Source organism: Anarrhichthys ocellatus, unplaced genomic scaffold, assembly GCF_004355925.1.
Source record: "Anarrhichthys ocellatus isolate YVR2014 unplaced genomic scaffold, GSC_Weel_1.0 scaffold9, whole genome shotgun sequence".
NCBI classification, from domain to species: domain Eukaryota; kingdom Metazoa; phylum Chordata; class Actinopteri; order Perciformes; family Anarhichadidae; genus Anarrhichthys; species Anarrhichthys ocellatus.
The window spans coordinates 6,863,583-6,881,695 of record NW_022280039.1 but is presented as its reverse complement, the minus strand read 5'-3'; the positions used below and the strand labels follow the sequence as shown (position 1 = coordinate 6,881,695).

The 18,113-nt window shown below is 41.9% G+C and overlaps 3 protein-coding genes and 1 non-coding gene across 7 annotated transcripts in view; 3 read left to right on the top strand and 1 right to left on the bottom strand.

Annotated features, from left to right (window-relative positions):
- Nucleotides 1-2,234, top strand: part of tango2 (transport and golgi organization 2 homolog (Drosophila)) — a 15,111-nt gene extending 12,877 nt beyond the window's left edge. For all 3 annotated transcript variants that reach the window (XM_031848909.1, XM_031848907.1, XM_031848908.1), the window contains 2 exons: nt 609-713; nt 973-2,234. In XM_031848909.1, the coding sequence (XP_031704769.1) occupies nt 609-713; nt 973-1,093 (226 nt within the window). In that variant the 3' untranslated portion in view covers nt 1,094-2,234. The remainder of the gene's footprint in view (nt 1-608; nt 714-972) is intronic.
- A 578-nt stretch (nt 2,235-2,812) lies between these two features.
- On the top strand, nt 2,813-13,266 carry dgcr8 (DGCR8 microprocessor complex subunit). Its single transcript, XM_031849531.1, has 14 exons — nt 2,813-2,926; nt 3,338-4,318; nt 5,616-5,778; nt 7,105-7,247; nt 7,484-7,871; nt 7,988-8,185; nt 8,576-8,677; nt 8,957-9,055; nt 9,518-9,600; nt 9,718-9,818; nt 10,077-10,183; nt 10,295-10,422; nt 10,773-10,886; nt 11,445-13,266. The coding sequence occupies exons 2-14, from the start codon at nt 3,614-3,616 to the stop codon at nt 11,526-11,528; spliced, it is 2,415 nt and encodes an 804-aa protein (XP_031705391.1). The 5' UTR covers nt 2,813-2,926; nt 3,338-3,613; the 3' UTR covers nt 11,529-13,266.
- On the top strand, nt 6,450-6,578 carry LOC116384808 (small nucleolar RNA SNORA77). Its single transcript, XR_004212831.1, has one exon. It is a non-coding gene; the product is annotated as a small nucleolar RNA SNORA77 (small nucleolar RNA).
- Nucleotides 13,266-17,995, bottom strand: trmt2a (tRNA methyltransferase 2A). Of its 2 annotated transcripts, XR_004212821.1 has the most exons (13): nt 17,925-17,995; nt 16,777-17,406; nt 16,534-16,642; nt 16,194-16,375; nt 15,908-16,022; nt 15,673-15,788; nt 15,446-15,557; nt 15,224-15,346; nt 14,871-14,946; nt 14,522-14,638; nt 14,336-14,432; nt 13,940-14,156; nt 13,266-13,811 (listed from the first exon to the last, which is right to left on the bottom strand). XR_004212821.1 is itself a non-coding variant. In XM_031849534.1 (12 exons), exons 2-12 carry the CDS (start codon nt 17,397-17,399, stop codon nt 14,003-14,005), a joined length of 1,824 nt encoding a protein of 607 aa, XP_031705394.1. In that variant the 5' UTR covers nt 17,400-17,406; nt 17,925-17,995; the 3' UTR covers nt 13,266-14,002. The 2 variants fall into 2 exon arrangements, 1 of the variants encoding a protein (XP_031705394.1); XM_031849534.1 differs by having other exon boundaries at nt 13,266-14,156.
- Between the last annotated feature and the right edge of the window lie 118 nt (nt 17,996-18,113).

Here is an 18,113-nt window from a genome sequence, read left to right as displayed (position 1 = left end):
TATATATGTATATATATATGTATATATATATGTATATATATATGTATATATATGTATGTATATATGTATATATATATATATATATATATATATATAAAATCGATACCGTTCTCAAAACGTAAAAAAACAAGACTCCGGGAAGTTAGTGCCCCCAACCCAAGAAATGTAGTCAATACTCCTGACAGCCATGCATCCCTACAAGCGAATGTTAGAATCATTTATCTTCACACCTGATCAAAACGATGGATAATCCTGCAAAATGTAGCCCCAGGTTGCAGAAATGAAAGCACAGAACTGCAACAGAGTTTCAAATATCAAATTGTGCTTTTGTCAAGAGATGAGCGTATATTAGACTTGACCTTAACATTCATTAGGAGCATCTAGTATGTCAACTCTCAAAGCTTATGGAGAAATGTCTCTAGTAGCTGTTTATGTATAAAAGGTATCAAAACTCAACTGCATTTTCAGAAAACGGCTGTCGGTGAGCCGAGTTAAGAGAAAGTTTGCAAACCAGCGTGTTCATTTAGGTTTGAGACAGAAATAAGTAACAACAGTGGATAAAGTCTATAAAGCTTCTCAAAGAGGAATTTTGTGGGTTTGTTTAACAGGAACACACCTGATCCACTTCACGAGAGCCACGGTGAAGGTTACAGCAAGCCCGAGATCGAGGCTCACTCCGCGGTGTTTGTTCGCAGCCGTCATTATGGCACAAGGTCAGTCTCTCTCTCTCTCTCTCTCTCTCGCTTTCCCCTCCCCTGGTTGTCTTCACCGGAGGGGACTGACCTGCAGGATCATAGAGAACACAGAACTGTGGCTCCACAAAAATCCCCAGTGTAATAATCAAAACGGTACCGTGAGGAAATGAAAGTGCATTATCTGCACTTCTTCAGGGTTTTCTTCTGGCATTTTCAGTCGTTAATTTAACATTTCTTTCTGTTTGTTTGCTTGTATCCCGCGTCCCTGCCCATCTAGGACCAATACAATTATCCTGATAGACGCAGAAGGTAATGTGAGCTTCACAGAGCGCACCATGCTCGACTGTGACCAGAGCAAATGGAGCACCAGTTCTTTCCAGTTCAAACTGCAGGTGTGAAGAAATGATGGAGGAAACCCACTCTGTGCCTTTCTCCGTCACCTTTCCTTCCGTCACCTCCCACCTTCTTCCTCCTTCCTCAAGCTGCACCAGAGCAGCCATGTGAAAATGAAGCTTTGTCTGCACTTTTTAGTTGATACTAGCTGCCTCATTAACATCAGTGAAATGCATCTTTTGAAAATGTGTGCTAATTTAAGATTGCCAAAGAACGGATAACATTTTGTAAAGGAAAATATTTTACCTCCACACAAAGCAGCCGGGTTGGTTTGCTTCAAAATGTCTAATGCATAACGGATTACTGGTAACCTGCTTTGAAATGCAATCAATACCATATAAAAGATTATTTATTATTAAATATACACTTGACGCACAATTTCTGGACTAGAATTTGAAGTTATTTTCTGTTTTACGCTATATAAAATCATTGGGTCATCAGTATATTTCTAGAGAATGTATAATCTGATTTAAATTTGCAGTAATTTTAATAGTTCAGAGTTGTCATTACTTTTTAAATGTTGGATTACTGTAACCCTGTTGCAGGTAATTAGTTCTGCCCTAACACTGCACAAGAGTAGCCTCAGTGTTGGTTACAAGACATGTTTAATGCAAACTGTTTCAGGCAAGGGATCTCTGACCACTTCCATGGTTAAAAAAAAAAGAACAAAAAGAATAATGCATTTTACAGCTGTTTGATTAAAAAAAAAAAAAAAGTATCAAAACACTCACACTTGTCTTTCCATTCATTAATTGTTCATTGACAACTGGTTCTTCCTCTTACTGTTTGTATATTATTTCTACTTCCTGTGTTTCTGCCATGTATCCACATGTTACTCATACAGGTGTTGGGATGCTATTTCAAAGGGGAAATAAGTCTCACTTACTAACCTGCAGAAAGTTGTTAAGTGGTTTAGGAACTAAAACTGGGCTACTACACATTGTTACTGATCTACTACTGTTGGTAAACAGTGACCCCAACTGGCAAATTGAGATATTGCAATGCACATAATCCTTATGTAGTCTGCCCCTCAACACTTTTAGGATATGACATACTATAAAGTACAAAAACATCTATAACTAGTAGCTAGTAAATGCTGTTTGGTTGAATTCTTGGAAGGCTCTGGTTGAATCCTGAACTGTTTAATGGGTCGTTTCTTCTCCGTTCAATCCAAATGACCATTTTTAATATGAGTAACATCACATATATGTTTTGAAAGAGAGAGGCTCGTGGCTCCAAGTCTGTACTAACTGACAGACTCAGGGTAAGTATGGCTAAAAATATCAGAATCAGCACTTAAAAAAACAACAAGCAAAAAAAGCATGTAAAATTTGTGTAATTGCAAAATGAAAGCTCTTCTAGTCATTATACGCTCCCCTAATTTCGTGGATCTAATTTGTGCTCGCCGACATTGAAATTGATAGATCTAAATACGTATGTCTTGTCTCCTTATTCAATATTGTAAATCGATGCATTTAATGACCACTAATGAGCACAAATCGCAATCCTATCTTTCTGTTTAACGCCGATTTCTACCAATATCTACGCATGCAAATTGCCCGCCAGCATTTTAAACTTCCGTTGACGCGACTCTGTCTTTATACGACTCTGGTTGACTCATACAAGTGGCTGTCGACAAAACGACGTTGTGATTGGCCCGCTGATCGATCATTTACAAAACGCCGGTACTGGGAGGCGGGACTTGAGTTGGTTTGCCGCTGTGGTTTTCTTCAAGATGGCGGGGCTGCAGTTGAGGCAGTATGGCGCCGCGTTTAGAATATAACAATTTAGAAAGGTAGCCTTGTGTCCAATAGAAGACAGTCGTGTCATATTTATCGGTGAGTATTTCTGCAATAAACTGTTGTCTGACTAGCTTAACAGTTTTGCAGCCGCGTAGATCTGTAACGTTACCGCCTTACGATTGCTTGCTAGCTGTTAGCATAGATGTTAACGTTACCAGCGGCCCGATGTACAGCTGTAGACTGAACAGATGCGCTAAAACGAGGTCCCTCACTATTTTATTTTAGGATTAATTTGCTTTCAGATTTGTACTTGGATAAACATGAGTCATATTCCTAAGCAAAATGAACCATTGTGTCACGTTGAAGTCATTTTACTCCAGTTTCTTAGTAGTAACGTAGTTAGTAGCCTGTGTTAAATATCTTAAGCATTATTCCAATACCGTTAGTCCTAAAATTGACCTAACTCAACTGACATCTAAAGTTACTCTCACCGGTCTTTTTTTCTAGCTTCCAGAAGATACCAGTGGAGGATGATCAGTGCCTAGATCCCATATTAAGCTGAATGCATTGTGATTTCCAATAATTGAGACAGTGATTCTGAAAGCTGTCTACATTAATGAAAAGAACAATGTAGTCAGCTTAGCATTTTCACCTCTGGTACGTGGTCTTGACAGGGATGTGCTTCTGCATGCATTCTGGCTTTAGATAAGCAGAGTCTCTGAACAGGTCAGATTTTTAGAATACATCAGTTTGTGTAAATCGTAGTCTATTTAGAAAGAGGAAATGGAGATAGATGATGTGCTACCCCCTCTCCCCTTGGAGCCACCTGATGATTTTAGCCAAGATGAGGGCAGAGCACCTCCACCACCTCCCCTGCAAACGTCCAGTGACGCAGAGGTAATGGACGTTAGCTCTGGTGGTGATGGATACACATACACCCCAGGGGACGGGGAAGCCGAGCCACAGCAGCCCCTCAGCACGGGCTCTATAACTTTCTATAACCACCTCTCAGATGAGGCTAATCCCAACACAACGTGCCCCAGAACAGCCCGCCACGCTCCCCCGGTCACCGGGTTCCTACCAAACCTCAAGCTGCTCAGAGATGTTAAGATCCGTGTAAGCTTCACCGAAAGCAGCAGCAGCAGCAGCAGCAGCAATAGCAAAGACCGGAAGGTTCTGTACACGGGCGAAGGGCAGGAGCGAGGAAGTGATGATGGCTTAGACAACATTAATGGTGAGTTGCATGACTCCACTAGTGAGCAGGAAGCAAGTGAGGGATGCTTCGGGGAAGGGAACATAGCGGACAGAACAGCAGAGGAGGCAGATGTAGACATGGAGAGTAAGGTAGAGTTTGCTGTCCTGGATGAGTTGGATGACCTCTACGAGAACTTCCTGGATAATGACGACGCAGAGCATGGTGGCTTTAAGTCTGAGGTCATAGCTCAGCAGGAGCAAGGGGATGAGGAGGCCGTGGCTTTCTCCTATGAGGTACGTCTGTTCTTACGTCTGCAGTAACCTTTGTCATTATCAGCTACACACCCATTTTCTCCTGAACTGTCAAACCGAAATAACGTAGGCCTACTACAGCCCATGCAGTACAGACCACTACTATGGCAAAACGGACACAGCAACAACAAAAACAAGGTTGTTCAGTAAAAAGAAAAGCAATGCAACATACAGAGTGGGCCAGTCATATATGCAGGTGCTTATTCTCCGTAGAATAACATGTAACGTTAATAGTGTTATTTTGCTGCTTACCTCTAAATGTCACATAATTGGATAGAGGAAATTACAGCTGCCATAATAACTTTCTCATTATAGCTTTCTCATAATATTAACTGACGTCAAAATATAAATCGCCTGTAGCCATACAGATACTTTTTAGTTTTATTTGGTGTTATTTATACCTCTACCTCAATACAACACAGCTGAATGGCATTGGATTTGTGGCCTTCAAAGCATAAAAAGTAAATTTGTAAGAACTCAACAGCCACTAAACTTTCCAGAAACAACGTCCTGGTAACTGTCGATGATTTAAATAACCACCAGATGCTCAGGGCTTACATTGAGAAATATATCTCATCCTCATATAGTTCCAAATATTACATGCAAAACATTTGGTGCTAGTAGTAGGACAGTTGGTAGGCTTCTCCTTTGCAATACTGTGGTAGATGGAGGCTCAGGCTGGGTTGTATGTTTATAGGTAAGCTAATGGCTACAGGAAGAAAGAGTACAAACAGGGCAACTGTGAAGTGGAAGAGGACATTGGGGATCATGTCGTGTAGATTAGGTTGTAATGATTTCTTGGTTTAATATTGCAACACGTCAGATCTTTTTCTGCACCAGTAGACATGAGTGGTTACGTCAGCGTCAAATTAAGCAGCAGACATTTAGAGAAATGTTTGTTTTTTTTGTTTATTGTTTTGCTTTTTATTACTGAAAATGACAAGTGGGGTGCTGGAAGAGGTTAGTGCCATTTTTTAATGTCTCCCATTAAATGCTGGCTTTCCTGTTGATGCAATACTAATAAAAACGATAGATCAAAGCTGCTAAATGTTTGTAATTTAATTTGCAGTAGACGTTTGATATATATAGGTTCAATATAATCTGTTTCTACATTCAGAAGTATTTTACTTTTATGCCTCAAAATGTCACAGATGAGTTTGTCTTTATTGTGGTAGAGTGCCGCACGTTTTTTGTTATTTTCTCTCAACTGTTCACTTTATGGCGTCGCATCAGACGAAGCCCATCCTTCTCTCCCGGCTTTAACCACTGACTCTTCCAGGAGGAGTTTGACAATGATGTCGATGCTCTGCTGGAGGAGGGCATGCCGGTCCCAAAAAAGATGCGTCCGTCGGAGGACAAATATGGCGGTGACAGCGATCACCCGTCGGATGGTGAAGGAGGTGTTCAGCCCATGATGACCAAAATTAAGACTGTCTTGAAGAGTGAGTGGTGGATCGGTCTGTTTTAGGGCCGAGTACTAACTAGGAACTGTGAACTGTGGTTTTAGTACTATGGGCTACAATGCAACATAATATTTTAACAGGATATGCTACACACGTGTCGCATCTGTTACAAGTGAATAGTATTGTGTTTATAATTTTTACTATTGTTACACAACAGTGTGCATTGCTGCTGTAGATTACAATACAGGGTTTATGCAGTAAATTGGTGAACAATAGTGGTAAGAACTGCACAACTATAATGGACATCTAAGTAACCTTCCTCTGTGTGTTGTAGTGCTCTGACATAGTATCACAATCAAACGGCACACGCTGATGGGCAACTTCACACACGCTCACTGGTGTTGGTCAGGTGGGGAGATGTAAAACTCTACATGCAAGGACTCCCTAAACTAATCAGGTTTGAAATCCTAAAATAAATGAATAAACTCGACTGAATAAACTTGTAAAGTATGACATTTTAAAGAACTATTTTTCCAAATTGAAATTTTCTTTCTTCTTCAAACAAGCTCTTGTTCAAAACTCTGTAGATCAGTGATCAGATAATTGTTTACAGTGTGTGTGACCTGACCTACAACATGCATCCCTTAGAGTACTGTTTTAAATATAACAACAAGGGGTAACATGTCTTACATGACAAGTTTCATAAGAATGCAGACTCACTCTGTTCTTTGCTGTTCACTCCAGCCTGGAACTTTTTCTGACTGCTACATGACCGTGCAGAATGTAACACGTTACTACCTTTCTAAAAGGCTGGTGTCCTTGTGTTCTGCTACATTACTATTCAGATTTATCAGGTTGACACAACAGGTATGACTCTTCACTGGCCTCACAATCCAACTGTCAACGAATTTAAACAATTCTCGATGCAATTCTCAATACATTGCGTCCTCCGTCTATAATATAAACAGCTGCATCTTTTCAATACCAGTGCACCAGTGCATAGACATTACTACAACAAAAAACATAAATCCTTCTGCAGTACTTTACAAATGTGCTGTAATCTACCACAATACGGTTTTCATATAGTCCTACTTGGTGTGTGTGTTTTGAATGAGTACTTATTGGATTGTCTAATGTTGATATTCAAAACATTAAGTAACATTTTCCTTGCATGTCTGTTCCTAATACTCAACACTAAACCCAATTTTAGATTAAAACTATTTTTAACATTAATTCCAAGCCTGAAGACCTCTTGATTGATTGTCACACAATTATGAGTTTTGCGGTAATGCATAAAGGTTTCCCACAAAAGGAATAGTGTAGTAATTAGTGGCTGCATTAACGTCCCCCTCCCCCCTGTTCCAGGTCGTGGGCGTCCCCCCACTGAGCCTCTACCAGATGGATGGATCATGACATTCCATAACTCGGGTATTCCCGTCTACCTGCACAGAGAGACCAGGGTGGTTACCTGGTCCAGGCCCTACTTCCTTGGGACTGGCAGTATTAGGGTAAGATGCAACACAAAGTGTCACGTCTAATTAACTTGCCACACCGATGTGAACAGTGTATCCAGTTTTTTTGCAGGGGTTTTGATCTCATTAGTTTGGGGGGGGGGTAACCTCAGTGTCAGTACTCTAAACCAGTTTGTGGTGCTGGTCAGTGTTCAGCCGCTGCCTCATAGTATCAGTTCTTAAAAATACGGTTAACATGTTGTTACGAACCTCGTTCTTCTTTCCTGACACAGAAACATGACCCTCCTACCAGCAGCATCCCTTGCCTACACTACAGGAAAATGAAGAATCGGGAGGAGAAGGAGCTCAATGGGGACGTGACGCCCAATGCAGACGTCACATCCACATTGACGCCCAATGTGGACGTGACGCCCAATGCGGAGGAGTCTCCTGTCAAGCCCAGCGAGGAGGCCAACGGTGAAGAGACGGCAGACAAGGCAGATGCTGCAGCTGAGGAGCAGGACATCGTCCCTCCTGCCATTGTGACTGACGGTGAGCCAAATGGAGAGGATGCAACCAATAACAGCCTGCAGAGTAAAAGGTCCCGCCTCTGTGACTTTGCCCACGGAGCCTTAGGACAAGTCAGGGCCAAGGTGGAGGTGTGCAAGGACGAGTCCATAGGTAAGGGCTTCTCGGAGTACTTGTTCAGTGGTGCACTTCTAAAAAGGTAGTTGTTGTGTTTCTGCTGGCTGCGTTTCATTGAGTGATATAACTTTTATAAAAAAACCTCCTCGCAGAAATTGAAGAGTTCCGCCTGTACCTGGAAAAATGCTTTGACTTTGAACAAGTCACGGTGAAGAAGTTTCGTACCTGGGCTGAGCGGCGGCAGTTCAACAGAGACATGAAGAGGAAGCAGGCAGAGACGGAGAGACCGATCCTGCCTGCGAACCAGAAACTCATCACGCTGTCGGTCCAAGATGCTCCCACTAAGAAAGGTAGCGGTGATATAGATTCATGTTCGTGTTCTTGAAGAGGAAGGCAGGTGTTATTTTCATTGTCAGTAACCAATGAAACCATACAAAACAACAATATCCTTTTAGTTATTGCCTGATGTAGTTTATGAATCTCTACCATAAAACAAAAAGCTATTAAAAACATCTGTTGTATGTTTGCATTGTGATGAACCTGACCAGTGGTCGTCACTCTGCAGCAGTGTAGTTCAAATACAAACAAACTTGCTTACTTACAACTTAAGATCTTTAACGAAACAGTTTTTAAAAAGCCTTTATGTCTTATATGTGTTATTTGTATGACATATCTATACTATCAAAGCTGTCCATTCAAAGTGTGTTTGTTGATGTTTTTCCATTTTTCTGTTGTAACAGAATTTGTCATCAACCCTAACGGGAAGTCAGAAGTTTGCATCTTGCATGAATATATGCAACGTGTCCTGAAGGTTCGACCTGTTTACAACTTTTTTGAATGTGGTAAGTTCTTCTTTGAATTGAGGTATATAAAGTCTTATGTCACTCTTGCCTTATCAGCAATAAATTGTTGAAGAATAAAAAAGTTGGCATGTTGGAACTGGTATTTATTGGGATGTGTGAATCTGCTCATTTAGTTGTCATCTACAACCAAGGACACACATTTCCATCACCCTCTCTGTAGTCACAGAAATGTCCACACACATTTATTGCTATACATAAAACATGTGTTGTTGACCATTTACAAGATATCAAATCTAACTGACTTTGTGTGCCCCATAGAGAACCCAAGTGAGCCCTTTGGAGCGTCGGTCATTATAGATGGAGTAACGTACGGCACGGGAACCGCAAGCAGTAAAAAACTTGCCAAGAATAAAGCTGGTAAGTTCTTTTATTTCCAGTACTTAGCCTTCTGATCGAGTACTACTGCGGATCGTTGTGCATATTTTATTAGTTATTAAATGGGTTTAAGGGCTTCCCATAAAGAACTTGGTTGTGGTAATAATCAAACTGTATTTCGTACATCATGTTAGAGGTAGATGACACTGACTGGAATATATGTGATTTATAGTTTTAATCAGCTGACTCATACGAAATGCTTACTGTTACCTGTTGTGGCCTGACAAGTACCACAAGAATACTTGTAAGTGGAAGACTGTTAAGAATATATCGTCTTGGAAGTCTGTTGTTCCCACCGACTTCATTTCCCACCGACTTCATTTCCCATTACTATTATAGATATATTCTTATTATATATACGATGGATAGTTGCACAGGTAAATCAACATGTTGCACGATGTAAAACTACTTTTGCTCTCACTGGTAATTTTGGGTGAACTTCAGCTCGAGCCACACTGGAAATCCTCATCCCTGACTTTGTGAAGCAGACCTCGGAGGAGAAGCCTGTTGAGGGCGATGAACTGGAGGTAGTCTCCCCCCCCCCCCGCCTTATTGTCAACATTTATGTGGAACAGCGTGAGCTCATTGAAAATAATTGTTGTCAAAGGTAGAATATGTAACACTCTGTGTACTCTGCTCCGCAGTATTTTAATCATATCAATATAGAAGACTCGAGGGTGTATGAGCTGACCAACAAAGCAGGACTACTTTCGCCATATCAGATTCTTCATGAGTGCCTTAAAAGGTAAGAGCTAAAGCACAACACCACCAATTAATTAATATTCTAAATATCGCGTACACTACAAGGTGTTGGGTGCTGCCCCCGTACACAGTACATTGCTTTGCTCGCGTACTGGTACTCCGGTCTGTTAACTGGGGAATGCACAGTACCTCATACAACCCCACTTAAAGAGCAGCAAAACCACCCTTTAATAACCTGTTCTGTCACAGCCCTGCCGGGTTGCAGATGTATTTATAATGTGGTGTTGTGTCTTTCATTTAGAAACCATGGGATGGGAGACACGAGCGTCAAGTTTGAGGTGATCCCGGGGAAAAACCAGAAGAGTGAATATGTGATGACATGTGGGAAGCACACCGTGCGAGGCTGGTGTAAGTAGACCCTGATCCTCATCTCCCCACATGGAGAGTCTGTTTTGTGTGACCTTGTGGAGCGAACATGCACGTAGCTTTCAGTGACATGTTTTGCACATGTGCCACCAGGCAAGAACAAAAGAGTTGGCAAACAACTGGCCTCTCAGAAGATCCTGCAGATGCTTCATCCTCACGTGAAGAACTGGGGCTCACTGCTGCGCATGTACGGCAGAGAGAGCAATAAGCTGGTCAAGAAGGTACGTACTTAAACGCTAACTGTAGGGCTGTGCTCATGGAAGACTTTGGAATAGAAATGTTAGTATTTTCTAAATCTTTCTGTTTGATGTTGAGCTCTATTTACAGTAAATATGTAAAGTATCTTAACAGGATAAGATATCTTAAATCTCTTCAATAGAAATTATAAATCAACCCTTACTGACATCTTAAAGATTGCCACTTTAAATATGGAATAATCAAGACTATTTCTGTTGTACCTGCCATTGGCTTGTTAACTTCAATAAGTGAAATATGAATTATGGTGATTATGATATCCTGGTAATGAAGATGGCACATCTCGATGACGTTTATAACGACCGATCTTTTGCAGGAGAGCGCCGACAAGAGTGTGATCGAGCTCCAGCAGTATGCCAAAAAGAACAAGCCAAACCTCCATATCTTGAACAAACTGCAAGAAGAAATGAGGAAACTAGCCAAGCAGAGGGTGAGAATTGTTCCTTTTTATGTAATATGAAGAGAGAAAGAAATGTAATTTTGATTCTGCCCAGTGTTAAACATACATCTCGTCTTTCACAACTCTCATCTCATCATTGTTGTTAACAATACAATTATGGATCTGATTGTTCCAGTGAGCTGTGACTGTGAGCCCACCTTCACAAAAGCAGGACCCTGAAACTGAAGCAAAGTTGATTAAGTTTAGGACTGTCTATTTTTACAGTAGTTCATCCTCTCTTCCCTCGACAAGGATTACTTGTTGTACATCGGACATCTTGTCACCAGAGGAGAGCTCATTGAAGGGAAAAACAAGGTTGTAGTTCTGATTCAGATAACGGTAAATCTGCAGGGTCTCAATTAGTCCTCTTTATTGCCGTCTTTACGAGCATAGTTGTCGGTCTCCGGTCGTCAAAATTACATTGCCACTGCCTAGATTTGTATATTCTAGAATTGAGAATGGATTGAGCGTACTTTATTTGTCACATTTTGCGCCATTTTCACAATGTACTCCTCACAATATGGTAACTTTATTGTATTTCTGTACCAGGAGGAAACGAGGAAGAAACCCAAGATGACCATAATGGAGTCTGCCCAGCCTGGGAGTGAACCCCTCTGCACTGTCGACGTTTGAGTCTGGAAGTCGCTGATGAACCACGGCACTGAAACCCAGTCACTGTCAGACATCACACCCCCACCATCCAACCCCTTAATTATGCGTCACTGATGTCTAACGGCGATGCCGTTCCACTTTGACCCGGCCGGTAGAACTGCTTGCATCCTTCGCCTGTGTTTTATTGGTTCAGCTGGTAAAAGTAAGGGGAGGTGTAAATGCACGAACACACATTAGAGCAAATATCGTCTACCTCTCTAGATGCAGCCTCGCGATGGCAGTTAGGGGGGGAGAGAAACGCACCCGGGCTGCAGAGAAGGTAACACATGAACCACATCAAAATAGAAATGCATGCTTCTTTTGACCGAAAAAACCACTACACACCTTTTTGTTTTGTTTGGAAGTGTTGTTTTTAACAGTCACAGAGTACCAGCACCTATTAGTTTAGTTTTGTGCTTCAAGTATTCGAAAGGGACTACTAGTACTTGTGTATTTATACCATTCATTTTATTAGGAAACGGCGTTACTTGTTTATTGGTCGGTGTTCCCCCCTCTCAGAATGGACAGCTGCTGTCTTGGTTTGCACGATTTTAAAACATGCGTTGTGAAGTGATGACTATTGAGAAATATTGTTATGCACTTGTGTCCTGTCAAATATTTGTGTTGACTGATCATGCTGTTGGTACAGGAATAACTGCATCGGGGATATTTGAGGTACTTGTTGCCTTTATTTTATTTTTTCCTCCCCCTCGTTGCATTGACAATACTAGAAAGACGTCCAACACTGCAGTAAACCCAAGCACAGAGTACTATAATATGTTCATTTCTTTAAAGCTCTTAGTTCTTGCTCGCTTTCTATTAAAGTACTAACGCCAAGCACACCAACTAACCAGTCGGTACATTTCAGTCGCTTGTTTAGTTGCGGTGCCCTGAAGAGATCATGTTGATGACGTGTTGCCTTAGTTAATCCATTTCATGAAGGGCTCAGAGTATAGTGCATTACATTGGACCTAAACCACCCTTCAACAGGAAGTGGAAAGACCAAGCCCCCTTTACCTGATCAAGCATTTATTGTTTAGCCAATTAGAAATTGACTGCAGACGGCCTCTGAAACATCAGATACTCGAGGGAAAAATGCCTCAAGCATGTGCAGATTTTTAAGACTCGTCTTAATGGATTGTGTGTTTGCCATCGTTGTTACAGTATTTTCTGACCACAAGTAGAATGCATTTTTACAAAAGGCAGCCTTTTTAAAATGTACTTGGTACACTGACGTGAACAAACTGCGGTGAAGTCATTTAGTCCAACAGAAGCTGATGAACGTGTGTGTATACCAAAGCTCACATACAGTCTTATGCATTTTATAGTTAATGTTGCTGCAAACTGTACAGTAGAAACATCTATATCACAGGAAAATACATAGACCCATACTTGCTGGAACAAAATAGAAACTGCTGTGCATCTTTTGTCAAGTATTTGGCCTATGTTTTTTTTCTATGAAATATTCAAGGACGTCAGTTTAACCACGAGGCTTGTTGTGATATTGTGAATCGCTTTCAGAATGTGCTTTCCCCTCCATGCGTTTGTCTTGCCAGGTGTGTCAGTGTGAGAAGAAAATACTGCTTTTCCAGGTGTTTCTGTTGAGTTGTACCAATGAATTGTTTGAGATGTTGCTGCCTAGAAAATGAAGTATGTATTGCAACCTGAGCTCCATGACTTTAGCGATATGTTATGCAAATAAAATGTCTTGACTAATGATTAGGAAGGCTGTTTTTATTCAGTTCCAGAATGATGAAACAAGAAGTTCAACTGAGGTGGCACTTTAATACTTTGAGCTATTTATTCCGTAGTACCCACTGCTCCAGCTTTACACTTCAACAGTCGGAACAAGGTATCGAGCTTCAGGAGGTGAAGGCTAAAATTTTATTCAAGATAGCATCTAACAAAAGTTCTCAAACTAAAAAAAAGCATAACGGGCCAAAGCATACTATATTAACAGCAACTTTATTTGAAGCATGAATTAATATTTCATTACAAAAGAGGACTGGATAGAATGAACTGACTCTTTAAAATTAAGACTAAGACCTTGCAGTTTACTTCAACAGGAAAAAAAACACGTAACAAATTTCAAAGAAGTGAGTGCATACATTTCTAGTATGGAAAGCCCATGCTACCTATCAAAGGACAGGGCCTGTTTTTAAAAGGCAAGACCCTCTGAGCATCCCAAAACCCATACAATACTATTCAGTGAGCCAGGTATTTTCTAATACATTATCAATTTCAATGTGCCAAAAATACCAGGATGTCCAACTGGACATCCCCATTTAGCAGTTTGCAAGCCAGAATGCAATGTTATGACAATTCCGAATCACATCCTTACTAATATCCGGCCGGATGCAGTAGGACATCCTGATATTTCTGACATACTAAATCTTTTTGTGGCACGCTAAACAGTATGGTAGTGTGGGTATTAGATGGCACAGAATGTCTCCCCCTTATTGCTTGCTGGTCTTCTGGGAGTCGTAGTCCACTCTCTCCAGCAGCAAAAGCATCTCGACGTGCATGGTCTGAGGGAACAGATCCACGGCCATGGCTCGCACCGGTCGAAATGGAGCCCCATGAACTCGCTTGGATGGTGCTCTGCACAGACTAACAGACAGAAAGATCTAACGTAAGATTCACCATTTCATAGAATTGGCCACCTTTCAAAATATATCTGATATGACAGTGGAAATAGTTATTCAGGCTTTAGTTTTCAATCTCACAAAAATTTAATTCATCGTTTCTGCTGCTTAAAAACCGCCAAATTAAAACACACATGGACTCACTCAATGAAGTTGTTCATGGCAGCCTTAGCATTGCATGCTACATAAACCAGCCTCTTCAGATGCTCTGCCCTCCTGATGGCAAGTATAACCTTGGAATCTGTTTGATAAAGACAAAATAAACTTAAATATGTGACAAATCCTGAGGTGAGTAACGTTCATTTTTCACGGTTTGGGCCGTTTACTCACGTAGGCCGGCCCTCGGCGGATCCACAATGGCTGTGAGGTTGGGCGACACGAGAGCATTGAGGATGTTGGGGAACACGTCCTCGGCTTTTCCACAGTGAAACTCCACATTACTCAGACCTTCAAATACAAACAAAGGAAAAACTAGAATTACTGCCTCCGCCAACCAGTCAAACACTTTCTCATTTCTACAATAAGTTTGGGGGCAAAAAGGACTTAAACTTTATTAATCCCGAGGGAAACTGTTGAATGAACATCTATTGGTTGAATTACCAACCGTCCTGCATTTATGAATATTCACACTCCATACATAAAATCACTGGAGGTCATTTGATGTTATCTGGTCTCTTACCATTGACCTTTGCATTAACCTTGGCATCCTCCACAGCCTCCTGGCACATTTCGATTCCGATCACCTTCTTCACCCTCTAAAGACAAAAGAGAACAAAGATGTCAAAACCTGCCAGAACACAGAAAGAATAGAACATTTCAAAAGTGTTTTGTGTGCGAACATTGTTATATCTCTTTGCCAATAATTGTACGAACCCTAATAAAGGCGTTTAAAAAAAGACCCCAAAAAAAAGGTATACACGGAAAGGATGAGATGCGAAAGACTGTTAGTGTCTATTACTAACTCCTGTCAGTTGTCATTATCAACACATAGTCACAGGTGAATTACGTTTGTGTTACAGACAACTATGTCACCTTAGCCAGAGAGAGGCCGATAGTTCCCGTCCCACAGCACACATCCAGCACGGTGCTGTCCTGGTCCAGCTGGGCCCATTCTCCCACAGCAGAGTACAGCACCTCAGCAGCTCCTGTATTCACCTGCCAGGTAACACAAGACCCATTTCACAGCTGGAACCATAATGCATCTGTGCGTTGTAAAACACAAAAGGACTTTTCTCTGAGGTACATCTGTCTTACTTGGAAGAAGGAATGAGGAGATATTCTAAACTTGAGACCCAGGAGTTCCTCATGAATGCTGGCCTCTCCAGCCACCAGCTCACAGGGCAAGTCCTCTAGGTTAGGCGAAGTCCTGGTAAGCCAAAAAAAAACACTCATTTAGTGCAGTACTTGGATATTTTCATAGTCTACGCTCCACTGTTTGTCCTGCATCTTGACTAATTGAGCATCAGGATTTCTTTTCTTACCGTTGACCCTCTCTGACAAAGTAAAGAGAGGTTACTCCGCTGTCTTTCCCCTCTCCTTCTGTAAAGTACGTCTTCATGGAGCTCTTTAATGCTTTGATTTCGTCTTCTTGGAGTTTCTAAAGGAGCGATTAAAACAAGTAAGAGACATCAAAAAGAAGAACTCTAACCGTGCGACTCTATTATCAGCAAACAGGATCGTACCGCGTTCGTAAAGAGAACGCGTCCTCCTCCTCACCTGCGGGTGGAAGAACGCGACAGCCATGGCTTGTTTGGTCCTCGTAGTCCTTACAGTCAGCTGCTTCCAGTGTCCTTCATATGTTTCAGGACTGTACACAGAGTACGATGTTGTCCTGTGTGCAAAATAACAGCGAGATTAAATGCAATGGCGGAAATGTGTGCGATGTCCGAAGACTTGATTCTTTAAGTCTATGAAACCCTAAAAAATAAATACTGCATGTCAATGTAGTTTGGTTTCCCATATCCATTCCTTGCTGTGGAATATCTCGACCATGCGACGATACCTGATGAACTTCTGAAACTCGCTGACCACTCTCTTGGCCTCGGCCGAGACGTGGCGCGTCTCGCCCGGCCCCACCACAGCACAGGAGCCGCCTTTATATTTCCCCAGGCGGAAACCGATGGTCTTATCCTCCCCATCTGCACCCACCGAAATGAGGAACTCACACTTGTTCCTGTAGTCCGTCTGCCAAGATGCAGGTAGAGAAATATGAAACGGGATTAAGGAGATATTAGACACACCGCTGCTTTACAAGGTGTTAAATAGTATGTATTTATAATAGTGTGCCGTAAGAGTTTGTCAGTAAAAATGTGAAATGAGTTAGACCCGACATGTAGACATACCTGTGTAGGAGACGGTCGGATAGCTTCCAGAGAACAACACATTCTGTTGTACTTCCCTTTCTGCGCAAACAGCCACGGCAACATGGCTTTGTTGGTGCTGCCGATCTCTCTGAAAAAGAAACAATAGAGAACATTTGGTCAAATTCACATGTTGATACTGCACAACACCTGCAGCAGATCAGCTGTGGACACACATGGTACCACATGGATGAATCAGACTGTGTATAAAATGACAGCACTCACTTGGCCAGCCTCTGCAGAACCCCCACCACCTCCTGCTCCTTCCTCCTCAGCTGCTCCTCATACGGCACGTTCCACAGAGGAGTCACCACGTTGGCTATCTGGACACTGAGCGGCTCCTCTTCCTCTTCCCCCTCTGCTCGCTTGGATGGGGGCTGCCCTCCCACCAGCTCTCCTTCCTCCTGCCTCCTCTTCCTCAGGATGGGGTCCACTTTGGGTTTGGCCAGCCTGACGCTCAGCACCTGACCCTTCCACTGCATGCCGTGGACCATCTTCATGGCCTTGTCGCGCTCTTCTTCGTTCTTGAAGGTGACGAAGGCGAACGTCTGCTTGCCAAACAGCTTGATTTTGTGCGGGTTGAGGCCGTGTTTGGCCAGGAACTTCTTCAGGTCGTTGAAACCAGTGAACTTGGGGAGATTCTTGATCTCCACTTTGTAGATCTCGGACGTGAAGAGGTCCTCTTTGATGTAGCGGTACATGTCCGGGTCAGAGGCGGCCTCGTTCCCCCCTTCTGCTTTGTCGTCAGACTTTACATCATCGTTGTTGGAGACCTGAGGGAGGTCATCCGGCTTCTCCTCGTGTGAGGCGGGAGTATCAGCCACTGGGCTGCTGCTGACATCTGCCATCACTCTGCTGTGAAAATAACAATCCGGATTAGCAGACTGATACTGATCTTACGTTCAGAACGAATAAATATATGTGAAAACAAGTTTTTAACAGTACCAGACATTAGTTTTTATTTACTTTATTTTTTTACAATCAAACAATAGCTGGACAGATTGTGCTCAAATATCAAGCTTGGTTGAGACATTGTAACTTGTTATAATGGACTCAATAAAATTTACAATCCAAATGTAACGTTGAAGAGGAAAAAAAGGAACGTTTACAACTTAAAACTGCTTTTATGTGAATGCATTAACTGCTTCTGCGGACTTGAGTTTTGGCACTTGCACTGCACAAAGAGGTGTTTTATGTTCGCTTCGGGCTGAGGTGGCAACTAACATACACTGAAGTTGCGTTCTTCCTTGCTTAACGAAAACGATTCGCCATTATCTGTTTTAATAACTAACAGCTTACTGTTTCCAGTCATGCTAAATATCAGCAACGGTCACAGTCGATTGAAGTAGAGACAATGTCTTTCATGTACCTACCTTTTTATATTCAACTTTCACTTCCACTCTCACAGAAGTGTACAGGGCGCTGCCATGTTGATTTAACCACGTGGAGCGGAGAGAACTGTGAACTCATTTAAAGTGGTAGTCGTTTTTTTAAAAAAGGTCCATCTTCTTCAGTGGGAAATGATCGTCTCTCTCGGTACATTACATTTACATGTCCTTGTA

Bases quoted from the DNA above. Each gene is read 5' to 3' on its own strand.
- trmt2a (XM_031849534.1), bottom strand. From the start codon at position 17,399: ATGGCAGATGTCAGCAGCAGCCCAGTGGCTGATACTCCCGCCTCACAC. The intron at 15,558-15,672 runs GTAAGAAAAGAA...TTGGCTTACCAG, and splicing joins TTTGTCAGAGAGGGTCAACG to GACTTCGCCTAACCTAGAGG. The intron at 15,347-15,445 runs GTAAGACAGATG...GTTACCTGGCAG, and splicing joins CTCCTCATTCCTTCTTCCAA to GTGAATACAGGAGCTGCTGA.
- dgcr8 (XM_031849531.1), top strand. From the start codon at position 3,614: ATGGAGATAGATGATGTGCTACCCCCTCTCCCCTTGGAGCCACCTGAT. The intron at 8,186-8,575 runs GTAGCGGTGATA...CTGTTGTAACAG, and splicing joins AGATGCTCCCACTAAGAAAG to AATTTGTCATCAACCCTAAC. The intron at 10,423-10,772 runs GTACGTACTTAA...GATCTTTTGCAG, and splicing joins GCAATAAGCTGGTCAAGAAG to GAGAGCGCCGACAAGAGTGT.